Source organism: Aphelocoma coerulescens (assembly GCF_041296385.1).
Source record: "Aphelocoma coerulescens isolate FSJ_1873_10779 chromosome Z unlocalized genomic scaffold, UR_Acoe_1.0 ChrZ, whole genome shotgun sequence".
Lineage (NCBI taxonomy): Eukaryota > Metazoa > Chordata > Aves > Passeriformes > Corvidae > Aphelocoma > Aphelocoma coerulescens.
Window position 1 is genome coordinate 3,301,362 of NW_027184085.1, and position 16,955 is coordinate 3,318,316.

A 16,955-nucleotide genomic window follows, 5' to 3' on the forward strand; every position below is an offset into this window, starting at 1 on the left:
TGCTTAATTTACTGTAATTCATACCCTGGAAGACCATGACATTAATTTTCTGTTGGGAGAGGACCTTTTTAAATGATTTTCTTTCCCAAATTAAGCTTGAGAAAAGGATGGTGAATCTGCAGGTGGAATGAAGCCTTGGTAATAGATGGAAGCTTTTGGCACCAAATCCATAGGAGTGGGAACATAGTTGCGGTTCTAGTGAGTGGCATCCCTGCCCTGGCAGGGATTTGGAACTAGTTAATATTTAAGATACTTTTTAATCCAAGGATTCTATGATTCTGCTTCTGGTCACAGTTCCCTTGCTGCCAGTACCAAGATTTGAGGAGCCACTGATTTTTAGTGTGTCTCTGGAAGGGAATAGGGCCAAGTAGCAAGTAAATGGTGAAGGTGTTGTTTCTCCACAGTGAGACAACAGGATTTAGGTGGAGTCTCTCTGCTTTCCTTATTTCTTGTCCCCATCCTTCAGTCCCAGGCTATGGCTTGGTGTGGAGTCCACAGGTGACCCCTTCTCCTCACTGTGGGTCACTCTGCTATGCTATTAGATACGATAATGGTGTGGTCATTTTTGATGTCCTTCTGCATCACCTTGAAAAAACCCTGAAGTACAAGAGGAAACACAGTTGTCTGTAACTTCTGCCATAAGGATAAAAAAATAGCATTAGGAAAGGGAGGTGAATGGATGAGGCACCCCCTGTTTGTCTGCTGTATCTAGCAGCAGAGTAGGTTGTCTTACTGTTTGGAATAAACTGTTTTCCTAAGTTGCACAATCCTCTAGCATGCTGTTCCATGAACTGTTTTGCCTATACAAGCCTGACCTTCTCAGGTTGGAGTACAGTTGCAGAATTCTTGAAAGCCCTTAAAATAGAATGTAACCTAAGTGCAAGTGTTTGATCACAAGCACGGTGAGCACATGCCTGTTCAGGTTAGGTAGCTGAGTGCCACAATGGGTGCTTTTTCTGTATATTCAACTGTCATGATAAAATCACTGTAAGCAGTGTTTTCTGGCATGTTGTGGTTCAGAGAAGGCAGATCACTCTCCAAAACTTTTCACAGCTCAAATCCTGCTTTCAGTGTGTGTTTTGCTGCACAGTCTCTGTTTAAACTTATTTGGAAGAAATAAAAAACAAAAAACATTTTAAAGCTCTTTACAGGTTCTTTTGTATCCTTACCTTCCTGTTGTCCCATACCCTGAGGAATGGAATTTTTTTTTGCTTTTGGCAGTATCTCTTTTGGGTTTAAAGAGGAAACGTGCCTTGAATTTGAGTGAAAGCATCTCTTAGCCTTCCCCCTGTGCAGGTTCAGTTCTCTGTTTTCAGAGATAGATTCCAAACAAGTGCATCGAGTATTTTTTCTTGTATTGTATTTGGGAAACTAAAACTCGCTTTTCCTTGTAGCTCTTGGGCATAATCAAGACCTGGGGCTAGGTCCTTGCAGAATTTTTATTTGTAGCTGGCATGGGATGATCTCCACAGATCACTTCTCTGGGATTTGAGTGAATAACTATATAGATGCTGCTGATGGGTGTCCTATTGCACTTTTATCATGTTTCTTTCACTTGACTTTTTTTCTAGATCCGGAGCACCTTGAACAGTTTGAAAAGTATCTCCAATCAATGAACTGCTCGGAAGAAATCTGTCTGCTCACCACGTTTGCTCAGATGGCACAAACCAAACGGGCTGATGTTGATGAGGATTTTATCAAAATCATTGTTTTGGAGATATATGAGGTTAGTAATGTTACTGGGTCCGTTCAGGAAAAGAAGGAAAATTCTCTTTTTATTTGTAACAGTGGAAGGTGTGAAACTCTCACGGCTTCTGTAGTTCATTCTACTATGGAATTAAGAAAATGCTACTTTAAAAAAGTACTGAATTAAAATTGCCTGAAGTACTTGTTTTTTTCTGGCAAAAAAACCAGCTTTTCTGTAGGCAAAGCAAGAGTGAAGCAAATGAACAAAAAATATATTTCTTTTCTTTTATTTTTCTCATGCAGCCTAACTTATAGCTATGAAATTCCTTACCTGGTGTTTTTTCTGTTGTTTTTGGTAGGATTTTTTTTTAGTGCCCATGTTGTTCCTGTGTTTAGTTTTGGACATTTTTCTTTGTCACGGTGACATAGAACTTTCCTGATCTTCTAGGCCAGTCAGTTTCTCTTTTCATATTGGCATTTATCAACTTTGTCTATGATGACCAAGAGCAATTTAGTCCTGTAGTTTCCAAAAGGCATTTTATTTCTGTGTCAGTGGAGGTCAGCCAGAAGCAGTAATTTCTCCCTACTCATCTTCCCATCTTCTCAGGTGTCCTACGTTCGTCTTTCCACAAGAGAGACGTTTTCCAAGGTTGGTCGAGAACTCTTGGGAGCCATTGCCAGCATCCACACACAGATTATTTCTATACTGCTGGATCGGATTAGAGAGACCATTGAGCAAGTGGGGATGGTAAGTGCTGATGTCCATCATTTAAATCAGACACCCAGTTAAACCTAGAGGCCATACCAGGCTATGTGATAAGACATGGCTTGATATGAGCGGATGTGTTAAAAGATCTGTCTGTGGGGTATTCTGGTCATACCACCCTTTCAGATAGCAGGGCACAGTGCTGATTATTGTTGTGTGCTGAGTCCTGATTTGCACTTTTTGCTCTCTCTCCTCAAAGGTTTCTTTATATCTGTTTAAAGAACTGCCACTGTACCTGTGGAAGCCTTCTTCATCCGAGATAGCCCTGATCCGTGACTGGTTGTTAAATTGCAGCCTGACAACAGTGGAGAATAAACTGGCCTGCATTATTTTGGAAGGGCTGAACTGGGGATTTGGTGAGCATGTATGTATTGAAAACGGGAGCCTTGAGCCTCCTCAGTTTTTCAGAGCAGAAGTTTAACTCAACCTGGGAGCAGAGCAGAATTAGAAAACAGTTAATTAATTATATGCTTTTATATTATGGCTGTACACCTAATGGTGCAAAATGTGAATGTCATAATAATTTTACAGCACTCTGCCTGAGGATTTGCTTGTGCTGCACCTGAGTTTAAAAGAGATATTTAAGCAGGAATTTTTTTCTCTCTAAACAAGAGGAAACAGCTGACAAGACAATTTTTATGAGTCACATGAATAAAATGCTTTTGGCTTCAGAAACAGAGGAATCCTCCAAAAAATGTGTAGGAGAATGGTGTGACTGTAGTTTGTGTGCTGGTATCTAGGTATGTTTTTTACAGTGCAAGAAAAGTAATGATTGAAATGAAACATGTCAAGACCCTGAGCATAATTTAAATTATTGGAAATTATTCCATAATACTGGGTTGCTTCAGGAGGTCCATGAGTTCAGGATTCAGTTGAGGGTGAATGCTGTTTCAGAGAAAAACAGAATTAGGTTGGGGGAATAATCCTATTGCCTGTGTTCAGGGATACAGTTTTAGCATTGCATTCTGTGCATTTGATCATCCTGAACTCTTCTCTTTGCCATGATGATAGTTTTACATGAATATTTATTTTTTCTCCCTGTTTCTTGTGAACATGTAAAGAAAAATGAATGTTAGGGAAAATTAACACAATTCTTCACTGTGGAATAGCAATGCCATGTCTGTTCCCTTTGATATGGGGAAAAATGGCTCTTTAATGGCAATTGATGGAGGAATTGCTATGTTTTCCTACAAAAAAGATGGTGATGTGATTTGGTTTTGTTTTTAAAAGGAAGAGTTCATGTGTCTGTATTATGTAATTTAAAATGGCATCTATAGATTTTTTGATTAATTATTATATGTTCATAAAATGCACATGGAAAGAATATTATGATGACTTTTAAAAAAATAATCTAGTTTTTGGGCTTTGTATTGCCCTGTGTGAGCCTGGTACTCTTATCATTGAGCTGTATTTTTTTCACTGGGCAAGATTTTTGCCTAGATAATGCAATAATTAATTTGAAGAGCCAGGAAGAGATTAGGATTTATTTCTCTGTAGTGCAGCTGAATGTACAGTTGTAGAGACCTTTTAAATGACTCAAAGCTATGTGTTCTATTGCTGTTTTTAGCAGAATACTCTTCACCTGGATCCGGCTATCCATTCTGAAGTTGCATTGATGGTCCTGGAAGCATATCAGAAATATCTCTCCCAGAAACCATATGCTGGGCTGCTTTCTGAAAGCATAAAACAGGTATCCCTTCTTCTGAATTACGAGGAATAGCTTATGTGATTTACCAAAATTTGAATATTGATCTAATATCGATATCCAACTGAGACAGACAAAAACTCTCTAACAGTTTAGAGTTAGAAAGTGCATGTTTTATTTGGCACCAGGCACTGTGTGGGATGGCTCCCTAAGACGCAGGGCCCCGATACAAGCAAACACAACACTTTTTATTTCCAAATATTATGAATATCCAAAATACAAATGCATATTCATAATGTTAACACCTCCCATTCTCCGCTTCGTATGGAAATGAGCTTAAATGTCATTAAGCATGCATAGAGTGTGTCCTGAATTGAGCTGGTGGTCTTGAATTGGGTCAGTGGTCCCAAAAAAGATGAAGTAACTCATCGTCCTCATTTTGACCTTTTTGCCTTTCTGAGCTTTAACAATCCTAATTATTTTAGTGACCTCTAAGTTTCTTCTTGCGTGACTTTTGGATGGGTTCCCACCAAGGGAGGAAATTGGTAATTGTCCTTGTTCCCTTCACCAACTTATCAATGTTTCTACTCCTCTGTTCTAAGCACAGCTAAGCAAACATACAAATGACAGATCATCAGTTATTTGGCAATCAGTTGCTAACATCTTAAAACCCGTTTCAGCTCCAGCTCTCCTAACTATTTTATTTAACTCTCACTGGGCCCAAGCTTTTTCCTATTCCAACTAATATGAACACAGCTAGCCTATAACTAAAATCTTTATGTTTCTTCTAAATCTATGTTTCATATGGATGGCTGTAAATGGGAAAAGCTGCAGGGCAAGACCTTGTTTTCTCTTTTTTTTTTTTTTCTTTTTAAAGCTGTTCTTTGTGCAAATAGAATTTCATAACATACCAACACTCAGTGTTGTTTGCACCCACAGAGCTATTTGAAAATACTGTTAGGCTTCTGTTGCACATCTGTATGAGAATCACAGAATGGTTTGGGTGGGAAGGGACCTTAAAGCTCATCCAGTTCCAACCCCTTGCCGTGGGCAGGGATACCTTCCCCTATCCCAGCTTGCTCCAAGCCCCATCCAACCTGGCCTTGGACACTTCCAAGGGTGGGATAGCCACAGCTTCTCTGGGCACCCTGTGCCAGGGCCTCCCCACCCTCACAGGGAGGAATTCCTTCCCAATATCTGCTGTAATCTACTCTGTCAGTTTGAAGCCATTCCCCCTTGTCCTGCCACTCCATGCTCTTATAAACAGTCTCTCTCTGTCTCTCTTGAAATAGACATTTTAATTTTGACCCAGTTGCAGGTTTGTGTAGTAGTCACACACTGCTCCTCCTTTACTCATGCAGAGGTGGACAGTACTTGATTAATGAAAAGCTGATTCTCCTTGCTGGTGAGCATAAGAAAACTCAGTCCAGCTCCTACCTTATTTGAAGATTCAAGTGTTAATCCCTTTAGGAGTTTCTCAGCAGTGGGCAGCACTGTGTGACCTGAACACACCACAAACATTAATTAAATTGGTTTTACACCACACTGGACTCGCGAAGTGATAGCTCCAAGTTACAGAAGGGAAATGGAAGGATAGAAAGGTCAAGATTAAAAAATCCCTCTTTCAGATATTCAGTCCAAGATGCTTCTATTTATTTATTCAGAGGTTTTAGCATTGGGCTGGGCTTTGTCTTCTCAGTATTTCTTGTACGGTGTTTTCTCCTTCTCTGTGCTTTTTTCCCCCAGCCTTTTCTTCCCACACTCTGAATGTTCTTTGTTGTCTGCCCTGTTCTGACTTGCTTCTCTGCACTACTTAACTGTGATTTGTTTCCCTGTGCCAGCCAGATGAGTCCTCTTTTTTAAGCCTGTGTCAGCCCTAGTTGCCACTTGTGCTGGTGAATCAGTCCTTACTTGCATGAGCCTATAACTAGAATTTGAGAGAAAATAGTGCTTAGGTTGTTGTACCGCTACTCAGAGAGGATGAAATATCTGCATTGCCCTCCAGCTCTGCAATTTGCACTGCTCTGTCAGAGCATGTACAGTATTTTTTTTCCCAGAGATCTATCATTCCTTCTGACAGGGTCTTTGTGACAGTGGACACGTATACATATATCTCTGCCTGTCCACATCCAGGGTTTTTTCCAGGGAGAGGCTGCCAGGTTTTAGGCTTTTTGTTGACAGATAATATTTTTGCATAGGTTTTTTTATGTTTCCTTTCACTATCAGTCTTAAATGTTTTAAGCATTATGGAAAGTTGTGTCTGGCTTTTTATTTTTTTTTCCTGTATTAAAATTAAAATTTAATTCAAGGTCAACATCTAGCTTGGAGAAATTTAAGCAGACAGTGTAAGTCGATAGCCTTTACCTGAAGGGATGGGGGGTAGGAGAGGGAGGTAGAAATTGAGGCTGTAGGAAGAGAGTGTTTAGATAAACTACATGGTATGTCTAGAAAATGATTGCTGTTAGTATAATCCTAAAAGATTTGGGTTGGAAGGGACCCCAAAGGTCATCCAGTTCCCTTTCCATGGACCAAGTCCCAGACCAGTGCCACACGTGCTGTGTCACAGCTGTGCTTCTTGTCATTCCTGCTCCTGCTGCTTTGTTCCAGGTCTCCTACCTGGCCAGCATCGTTCGCTACGGGGAAACACCAGAGACTTCCTTCAATCAGTGGGCATGGAGTTTGATTTTGAGGCTGAAGCTGCACAGGAATGACCGTGGGGTGCAGCAGAGTGGGCTGGCTGTCCCTGTGTACGACACTGCGCTGGACACGGCCGAATCGGTCACGCTGCACCCCCTGCTCAAGGCTGTGAAGGCAAACATCCCCATTGGCTGCTACCTGGCACTGGCAATGACCACCCTGGGGCACAGGTGAGGGCTTTTTGGGTGTTTGCCTTGGGTGGATGGCCCCAGGGACTGAGCAGCCTCTCTAATGCTGAGCTGAGGGTTGTTAACAACTCTGTGCATGTTTAAAGAGCAAAGGACTTGTGATGCAAGGGATTGAGCAGCTTGTCAGGGACAGCATCTCTGATGAGGAGGAGCTGGGCCTGGTTAGTCTGGAGAAGAGAAGAATGAGAGGGGGATCTCTTTAATGGAGATAGCCATCTCAAAGGGGTGTCCAAAGAATGGCGCTGGACTCTTTTCAGTGGTGTCCAGCAACCGCATGAGGAGCAATGGCCACAACTAAAACACAAAAAGTTTCAGCTCAACATGGGGAAGAACTTCTTTGTGTTGAGGGTGGCAGAACCCTGGAACAGCTGCCCATGGAGGTCATGGATTCTCTCTCTCTGGAGACTTCCAAACCCACCTGAACTCGTTCCTTTGTCTCCTGCCCTGGGTGACCCTGCCTCGGAGGGGTTTGGACTGGATAATCTCAAGGTCTCTTCCAACCCCAATGCTCTGTGCTTCTGTGACTGTAGTTGCACAGAATCCCAGAATCACTTAGGTTGGGAAAGACCTCCAAGGTCATTGAGTCCAACCTGTGACCAATGCCCACCTTGTCACCCAGCCCAGAGCACTGAGTGCCATGTCCAGTCATTCCTTAGACATGCCAGGGATGGGGAATCCACTGCCTCCCTGGACAGCTGTTCCACTGCTTAATAGTCCTTTCTGTGAAGAAATTCTTCCTGAATTATTTCGAACAACGTGCTATTTACTTTATTTTACTCACAGGTTTTTTTGCCTTCTGCACTTTAGGGTCCAGTCATAAGAAATAGTACTGAAACTATGGGTTAACGTAATTTCTCTGGACAGGAGTAGCTTTGAACCACACTTACTGAAAGGGTTGTTCTGGAGGTAATTTCTTTTATTAGGGCAGCACAACATTCAGAAAATAGGGAGGAGAAAAAACCCACTCACTCTGGGAATGATAAATAAAGAGCATTTTAAGAGCAGTGAACCTCTTAGCCATGACTGTGTTCCAACACAGTCTTTCCCAGTGCTTTTAGCAAATTTGTAAGTAAGGCTTTCGGATGTAATCAAATGTACTTGTTGATTAAGGTACAGAGCCACACGAAATTTGATCAGTTCTCACCAGAACTTTTTTCCTTGACTCTGTGATCCCTTTAGTTATGCGTTACACTATTCAAAATTTTCACTAACTTGTTTTCTACATATAATATTATGTTACTCTTTAAATGAAAAATTATCTGGGCTTTCTTCTCCTTACCCAAGAAAGCCATGGCTTGAGGGTAAGATTGTGCCATAGATACTTCCAAGCACTGGAGTAGTTTGAGACTGATATGAAGGTATTTTGGGTTGAGAGTGGAAATTTTTCTATAACTTTGAGCTTGGAATAAAAAACCAAAGAATCTCTTTAGTCTGTTCCAGTGCACCTTCTGTGTTTGGCCTTTGGCTCTCCCTTTCCCTGGAGAGGGAGGCAAGTTGTCCAGGTTAGGCAAGAACAGTGAGCTTTAAAGTGATAGAAACTTGATGAAAACTTGCATCTCCGGTGAGTTTTGGAAGACAGGACACTGATCCCTGGAAGAGAATTTGTGAAGGAAGGAGATATTTAGCAAATATTTGAGAAGGAAATACAAAGCAAATCACACAGCCATTGAATGACTCCTACAGCTGAAGAAAAAACCTCTGGATTTAGCTACTTAGGTTTTCAAAATAAAGTGTAAAGTCATGAATGTATTTACATCTGAGTTCATAAAAATTGAATCAACACCTTGTCTTCCTTTCTGCTGATAGTCAATGTTTTTTTCTTAATTTTTTTTCTTGTTTGTTTTCTGACAGCATTGAGAAGTTCTGTGCTGAAGGGATCCCTCTTTTGGGTGTACTTGTCCAGAATAGACATCTGAGAACAGTAGTCCATGTGCTGGATAAAATTTTACCCATGTTTTATTCTTGCCAGTATTACCTCCTGAAGAATGAACAGTAAGCATGATATGTTCACAATATGTTCATTTTAAAATTTTATATATTTATTTACTTAATTTATTAATAGTTGCAGCGGAAGTTAATCATAATCTTTTGGTTTAGACCACCTGACAGTCTCCCAGAAATATCCCGAGTAAGATTTAGGTGCTAATGTAGATCAAGAACTGTGTTTAGTCCTGATGAGCTGCCTTGAATTACAGTGTGCTGTGAAATGTTCATACTGTGCCCATTGTATTGCTAAACTGGAGCAATTAAATCTGCACTGTGGTTGTGAATCAAAGCCTTTCTATATGTGCCTTACTTGTGCTATTGAGCTGGTTTAAAATTCTCTGGAAGCAGGTTTTCTATTTATTATGCATTCGGAGATACTTTAATTTCGTTTGTTGACATCCCTAGGTTTTTATCTTATGTTGAACTGTTCCTTCATCTGGATAGTGGAGTCCCTCAAGGAGTGACCCAGCAGGTTACCCATAAAGTGACACAGCACTTGACAGGAGTGAACTATGGAGAAAACATTAAGCTGCTCAGTAGTATGATACAGGTAAGAAGATTATTTAAAAAAGAAAAGGAGGGGAGAGTGTTTAAAAGCAGGCTTATTTGACTGAGCTAGTGTTAAAGGTTAGAAAGGATACTAAACCTGGCAGTTCAGTCACAGAGTACCTGGTATCAAATATTAGTAGTTGGGCTTGGTTTCCTGAAATGTTCCTGCTGAAACTTGCCTAAATCTGGCCGTGCATGTGACACTAACAACAATATTTGCCTTTCAGACTTCTTGGAAAATTCATATCCCACTACCAGGTCAAAACTGTTTAAAAAAGGAAATGTAATATGCAGCACTACTTTCTTGTTTGTGTTATTTGAGGAATGCAGTAGATATATTAATGTTTGAAAGCTTTGCTTTTGGCCATTGATGTGGGCTCTGGAATGGAAAAATGTTCCTGGGTTAGGGAGCAGTAGTATTTTTTTAAGCTCAGAGAGGTCAAAACCCAAAGAAAGCCCTCTAAGATTAGAGGGGGGCAGTGGAAGCAGACGTATTATTTTTCTTCTGTTTTTGTATTCAAGTTCTTTTACTCAGAGTTTGAATTAAGATGCAGAAGATCAAGAATTCTTGTTCAGTCTTAGTTGTTTATTGCATCTTAGCAGTAATACAGCTGCACAGTGTGTGCCTCATGGTTGGCAGGGTGGAAAATGGCCGTGAGTTCTCATTTCCAAGGTTTTTTAAAGTCTAAATTAACCAGTAATGAAATGCTAAGTAATATGTTTTTGCTTACAACCCAATTACTAACTTTTCATGTTCTGCAGTGCGGAACTTTTGACCCAATGACAGAGTACTCAGATTTGTGAAGAAGAAGAAGACAAATCCACACTCCAAATCCTCCATATTGTAACCTATTATTACCTATATCCCCTAAACCTAATTTTCTACACTTCTACATATTTCACCCAGTGATAAAACTTTTAATTACACAGCAAAAACCTCAGTGTTATCACACAATTTGGGAAACTTTTCCCAGGGTTTTGGATGGTGTACTTCTGAGGATCACTGCCTCTCAGCACTGACAGGCTGAAATTCTCAGAACCCAGGGTTCCAACACACACCTACTCTGGGAAGTCCTTTTGCAGGAACAGCAGGCTGGACTTTAGAGATAGGTGCTATTTATGTCTGTAGGGGTCCTGCTTAAGGCTTCTGTGTCTGTTTTTGCTGATTGCACAAGGTGCTTTGCTCTCCAGGCTTCAGAATCTGCAGAAAATTGGAGGCTGAAGATGACAAAGCCATCCTTACTTGGGTATAGAGACTGTTGTTGCAAATTATCTAATTTGAGGATTGGCCCACAGCCTCAAGCAAGTCATACAGTTCTCCAATAAATTCTTATACTTTACTCAAAGCTGCAATCTGTTGACTAATTTTACCTTTTAATTTGTCAGACTCACATCTTTCTAAGTGACCAGCCAAACGGAGTGGGGCCAGCTGCAGTCCTGGAGTTCTGGGTGCAGGTCCTCACCAGCCAGCAGCTGTGGCACAGGGACCGGGCCACGCTCTGCCTGCTGGATGACTTGTGCAAAGCTGCTTTTCAGTACAGCCAAGAGGACTGTGTGCAAAAGCTGCTTTACCAGCAGCACAAGGTAAATAGCTGTGGCGTTTTGGTGTGGCTGTTGAGTAAATGGTCAGTTTGTGTGTTGCACAGTCGGATTTTGAGGTGAATGTATTTTCCTGAAGTGCAACAAGAATGGCTGTGAAATCCTAGAATGGTTTGGATTGGGAGGGACCTTTACAGCCCATCCAGTTCCACTCGTGCTATGGGCAGGGACACCTTCCAGGGAAACCTAGACCAGGTTGCTCCAAGCTCTGTCCAGCCTAATCTTCAGCACTTCCAGGGATGAGGCAGCCACAACTTCTCTGGACAACCAGTCATGATGATGAGTGATGATGGGGTTATCTGATTTGTTACTGAGTGGGTCAAAATTAATGAAATGTCTGATATTTTAATAATAATGATAATAATTATTAATAAAACCAATTTGCTATACAATTTTGATTCATATGAGTTCTGTTGTAGTTTGTCTTTTTTGCATTTCAAATATTTGGTTGTTTAGAACAAAAACGGAGCTCCTTCTGAAAAACCAGACACTGTCACTGTAAGGGGATGTTTTCACTGAAAAAGACAGTCCAAGCAGTGGTGCCTGGCTGAGCTGAGGTTGGAAAGTAGCAACAGGAGGGTGGAAAGGAACCTGGATGAAGATTGAGTGATGCACCTGTAGCTTCTAAATCACCTGCTCACAAAAAAAACCCCCTGAATGTTTTCTGTTCTATGCAGAATGCTTTGGGCTATCACTGTGACAAGGGTCTGCTGTCTTCTCTCGTCAGCTGGATCGTGGCAGGCAATGTTACACCATCCTTTGTGGAGGGCAATGCCAACTCCTCTCAGGTGAGTGCCATGATGGTGTTGTGTGATGGGAAAAGCAGCATACTGGTCTAAGGGTCTTCTTTTTTTTCAGATCTCTCTCTTGGTCACTTTTTCTTCCTATCCCAGAGTTTTCTTGTGATGAAAGCCCAATTTAGCCTAAGAGAATACTGTGGGTTCATTGCACTAAAAGGAACATGGATATTTTACATGGGGAGAGTTTTGTCTAATCTGCATCCAAGAATTCGTATAATAGGATTTGATAGTTAAACTTTCTTCTAATCTAGTATTATTCTTGATCTGTTTAAGAAGACAAAATCTGTAAAGCCAGACTTTTCTATTAGATCAGTCTTTATCTGATAAGTGTTTTGAATTCCAGCTGCTTTCTCTGTGCTTAAGTGAGCTCCTTATTCAAGCAAAAAGGGAAAATACCCCTGCAGTACCCCAGACAGAGATGTGTAGTGCAGGTGGAAGAGAGGAGATCTTGTTTTACAGAGACTCTCTGGGTAGTTCTGTCAGTTTTTTCTAGTTTTCCCCTTCTTTCCCAAGATTGTACGAAGGGGAAGTTTGAATTTAAGGGTAAAGGGGTTTTGTTGTTGAGATGTGATACTGTTTTTTGCAACTCTGCAGTGAGAATCTGTCAAACACCTATTCCTCTTAAGAGAGCATCAAGCTTCCTGATCCTGCCCCCTGCCATTCTGTTATCAATAGTTCTCTTATTTCTGGGTTGTCCAGGTCTGGTTTGCATGGACGGTGTTAAATGTGGAGTCAATATTTGAAGAAGATTCACAGCTTCGCAGAGTTGTGGAGGGGGAGCTGGTTATCAATGCTTTAACTCCTGATCAAGCTTTGAAGGTGAGAGAACTGTTCATCCCTTTTTATTATTTTATTAGAGAGAACTGCTGGGGAAGAGTGTTCCCTCGTGTCACTTAGTTTTTTTTTCTTATGTACTACTTTCTTACCAGGATAAAAGCATAAATAATGCTTTACTTGGCTGTGCAGGAGAAAATGTACCTCAGGGAACTTTTCTTTTACATTTTGAGTATGATTGAGTTCTTCTATGTTTAAAAGCTACCATGGAAATATCTGATTTTACTATATCAGTATTTACAGAAAACTAATTTGTGCTTTTACATGATTTTCTGGGTCATCTAAATGCCTCACAAGCTTCAGTGGATTTATTCTATACCCCTGATATGGGGAGTGCTTATTTTTCAGACGGGAAAACATGTCTGTATTTGCAACAGGTGATTTCTCAGATGACATGAATTTACAGGAGACTGGCCTTTACTTTTCTCTGTTTTCTGAATTATTTTCCAAGGCTTTCAAAACTGTTCAGGTCTCTCCTTTAAGAAGGCACTTAATCAGCTCTACTTCAGGCCATATTGCAGCATTTTCCAGCTTCTTTGCCCAAATTCAGTTATAAATTCTGGAGTGAAGCAAGTGGAAACCAAAACTGTCCCTTCTCAAAGTGTAACTTTTGGCCCATCCTTCATCTCAGCTGTTTCAGTGTGTTTAAATGAAGGAGGTAGCTCTATGAAAATAGGTTTGTTTGGGCTGTGTCCAGTACATGTCTTGCATCCTTGGAGCTGGTTTGGAAAACATTTGTTCTTTAGCTTGCATGGCTTGATTCAGCTGGAAAACAAATTGGGTGTGGGCAGTGTGTGGAAAAGGATGCCAGAAGTCTGGTGTAGGGGATGAGGGAGTGCCAGGGTCTGCTCTGAGACTTGGGAACTCAGAAGAGCCTCCCACTCCCCTGCTTCAGACACAGTCCAGGGGAGCTTGGAGTGGGACTGTTTAATGATTTAGTGGATCTGTGGTGTTGCTGAAATGGGGTGCTGCTACTCAAAGGTTGCCATTGTCTTTGTTCTGCTTTTGCTTCTGTGTTCTTTCTTCACATGAGTTATATTTTGCATTTAGAATTTTCACTAGAGGTATATTACATGTAATCTGGAAAAAGCTAAAAGTAGCACGCTGGAGATCTAAACCAGGGACATCTACTTCTGTGAGGAAGAACAGTAATTAACTGTAATTAACACCAGTAGCCCATATGTTGGCCTGGTGTCAGAGCTATCATGCTGGGTGTTTGTAAACATCAGAGGTGTAGGTCTGCTCTCCAACGTAACTGTGAGATGGGCAGCTCATCCTTCAAGGCCCATAGCAGATGTGTGACAGCTTCCAAAATTTTCTCCTCTGTAATTACCAAGTGTTCACGCTGTGTTAATCTGCTCAGTTAACCTGTGACAGCCTGTTACAACACTACACTTGTCTGGAAATGTTTCTGCAGAAAGCCCAGACCCAGCTGAAGCTGCCCATCGTCCCTTCCCTTCAGAGGCTCATGATTTACCGCTGGGCTCACCAGGCCCTTGCTACCCCTGCAGATCACCCTCTCATGCCTCTGATCTGGCAGAAGTTCTTCCTCCTGTACCTTCACCGACCAGGACCACAGTATGGGTGAGTCTGACCTGGTCCAGCAGCTAGCAAGCACTAATTAAGTGCACAGAAGGTGAAAGTAAGTGCGTTACATTGACTGAACCTGAAAACAGTGGGCACCAGCAGCATCTATGGTGAGCCAATTTATCTGCAGAGATGCTGATTTGACATTTGCAACAAGACTTAGTTGTGCTTTTTTGTTCATTTTTAGATTACCTGTAGGTGGCTGTATTGGAAGACGCTTTTTCCAGAGTGCAGCTCATGTTAACTTGCTGACTGAGATGAAGCAGCGGCTGACAGAGGTAGCAGACTTCCACCACGCTGCCAGTAAAGCACTCAGAGTGGAGAGTCCTGAGGGCAGTGAGAGGTCATCAGAGAAGGCCAGCTGCTCACCTGATTACCTGACTTCACCTGAGTTGCACAAGGAACTTGTCAGGTAAAAAAAGCCTGCCCAGTTCCATCTTAATCAATGCAACTGCCTGAGTAACTGCTACAGCGTAGTTGTAGCTGCGTGAGGAATGAAGGGATGTGACCTTAGATGTACTGCAGGCACTTATTAAAAGCATGAAATCACAGAACCATTCAGGTTGAAAAAGCCCTCCAAGATCAAGTCCAGCATTTAACCCAGCATTGTCAAGGCTGCCACTAACCCATGTCCCCAAGTGCATGGGTGTGCTCAAATCCATTCCTCTGTTTGCACAACTTGTTTGAGAGGGGGCTGGCTTTACTTCTAAAAATAAAACATTATTGATAGATTTGGCACTCCCCTTAGGGAAAAGGCTTTGCTTTTTAATGAATGGTAGCCCCATGCTGGCAAAATATTTATTATTTAGGCATATCTGCTACTCGCATGTACATCACTAGCTATAAATGTAAATGGCTACTTGGTGTGTATGCATGTTTGCCGCAGACCAGGACCTGAATTGGTCTGAGTAAGATTACTTCATCAGGAAATTTACTGGGGACTTCAGCACATGGTTCAGTGCAGTTTACTTAGTTAGCAGCCTAAAGGTGAGTTCTCTCAAGTGTCTTCTGTGCCACCTGAAAAATGGTAAATCTGCTTACCAAAACCTCGCCACAAGACTCCCTTTTTGTCTTGGAGTAGGCTAAAGAGGGGGACACAGTCACTCACTGCCACTCAGCTGCTGAATGCCCACTTTTTTGAGGGATGGTAGCTCCTAAGAGCTGTCTATACCTCATGCACACTAAACCTGAGGCAGTATGTGAATATTCCCAGGAACTAGTTGCAAAGATGATTTGAAGAGAGTCCCTTGTTCAGGGACCCTGGACGTGTGGAATCTGAGCTCCTGCTCAGTGCTCCCCTCAGCAATCAGTAGTACTGTACAAACAAACAAGGGAGATCATAAATCCCACTTGGTTGTCTGTAAAAAGTAATCCAGAGATGCTCACTGGGTGAACTTGATTAATATTTTCAGTCTTTCATTTAAAAAATGTTTCCCACTCCAACAGAGAACCAGACTGCTCTACACTCAAATAAATCTTATGCTCAGGAAGTTTAATGACCTGTCTAGTTTCCTAGACAGGAGCGAAATTATTGGTAGGGTTTATAGGGGCTGATTCTTGGAACTAGTCTACTTCCATTTTTTCACCAATGACACTGATGAAGGAAGCAGGAGTTTGCTAGCGATATTTAATACCACAGTGTGAAGATTTAATGGCATTCTACTCCTTCCTTGTCAGGAAGGCTTGGATGGTGTGATAGTGAAAACGGTACCCGTGGGTGGAATGATGTCAGCTGAAGAAAAAGGTGTATTTATGTTACAATTTTAACAGAGGAGGAAATGAGAATGAACTAGCCATGATTGAGACTCTGAAAAGAAATTAAAAGATGTGGCTTAACTCAGGCATGACTTTTTGGAGCGGGCACTGCAGAGAGGTTGTGGGGTGAGAAGCCAAACTTGTTCACATGTAATCTGTTTATTCCTTTGGTCTTTTGAGTGGGGTTGTGGTGATACTTCTTGACATAAGAGACTATTCCACTCAGTCCTGGGTCTTATGCTAGTTTGCATAAATGTTTTCCTTTTCAGAATTTGTCCTATTACCTTTGTTGTTGCCATTCATATTTCTCTAAGAAGCTTCTTTCCACCGCTGGTGTTTAACTTGACAGTAAACGAGTGAAAAAGCACCTGACATACCTGTTTTTAACCATGTCACCTTGTAGTATTATTTGTTGCCTTAATTCTAAACCTTAGAACAATCAAACGCACACTAATTCTATTTTTTTCCTTTTTTTTTTTTTTCCTTTTTTTTTTTCCCTCAGGCTTTGTAATGTTTTAATTTTGTGGTTGGAAGAAGAGAGTTTCCAGAAAGGAGATACATACATTCCCTCTTTACCAAAGCAGTATGATGCACACAGACTTGCTAAAGTCATGCAGAATCAACAGGTGAGTTGCTAATAACACTGACAATCTGAAATCTAAAGTCCACTTGCTAAAATGAGTCCTTGAAGTCAGTGGGTGAGTTGTGTCACTGGTCTTTAATACACATACAGCATGTATGATACCTTCCTGACTCTAACCTTTTTCCTAAAACCCTGTGCCATCCCAAACTGCCTTCCTTTATGTTTGAAAGAGGACTCAGATGTAGATTTCTTGCATATCTGTCATTTCTTGCAACACAGT

The 16,955-nt window shown here is 41.3% G+C and overlaps 1 protein-coding gene across 5 annotated transcripts in view; it reads left to right on the forward strand.

Moving 5' to 3' along the window:
• The window catches only part of EPG5 (ectopic P-granules 5 autophagy tethering factor), a 54,950-nt gene that overhangs the window by 15,769 nt on the left and 22,226 nt on the right, over positions 1-16,955 (forward strand). For 3 of the 5 annotated variants that reach the window (XM_069001010.1, XM_069001012.1, XM_069001014.1), the window contains 13 exons: positions 1,572-1,726; positions 2,294-2,434; positions 2,652-2,816; positions 4,020-4,142; positions 6,705-6,964; positions 8,834-8,974; positions 9,374-9,518; positions 10,904-11,101; positions 11,794-11,904; positions 12,616-12,735; positions 14,168-14,334; positions 14,525-14,749; positions 16,595-16,718. In XM_069001010.1, the coding sequence (XP_068857111.1) occupies positions 1,572-1,726; positions 2,294-2,434; positions 2,652-2,816; positions 4,020-4,142; positions 6,705-6,964; positions 8,834-8,974; positions 9,374-9,518; positions 10,904-11,101; positions 11,794-11,904; positions 12,616-12,735; positions 14,168-14,334; positions 14,525-14,749; positions 16,595-16,718 (2,075 nt within the window). The remainder of the gene's footprint in view (positions 1-1,571; positions 1,727-2,293; positions 2,435-2,651; positions 2,817-4,019; positions 4,143-6,704; positions 6,965-8,833; positions 8,975-9,373; positions 9,519-10,903; positions 11,102-11,793; positions 11,905-12,615; positions 12,736-14,167; positions 14,335-14,524; positions 14,750-16,594; positions 16,719-16,955) is intronic. The other 2 variants (XM_069001011.1, XM_069001013.1) reach the window with 1 other exon arrangement.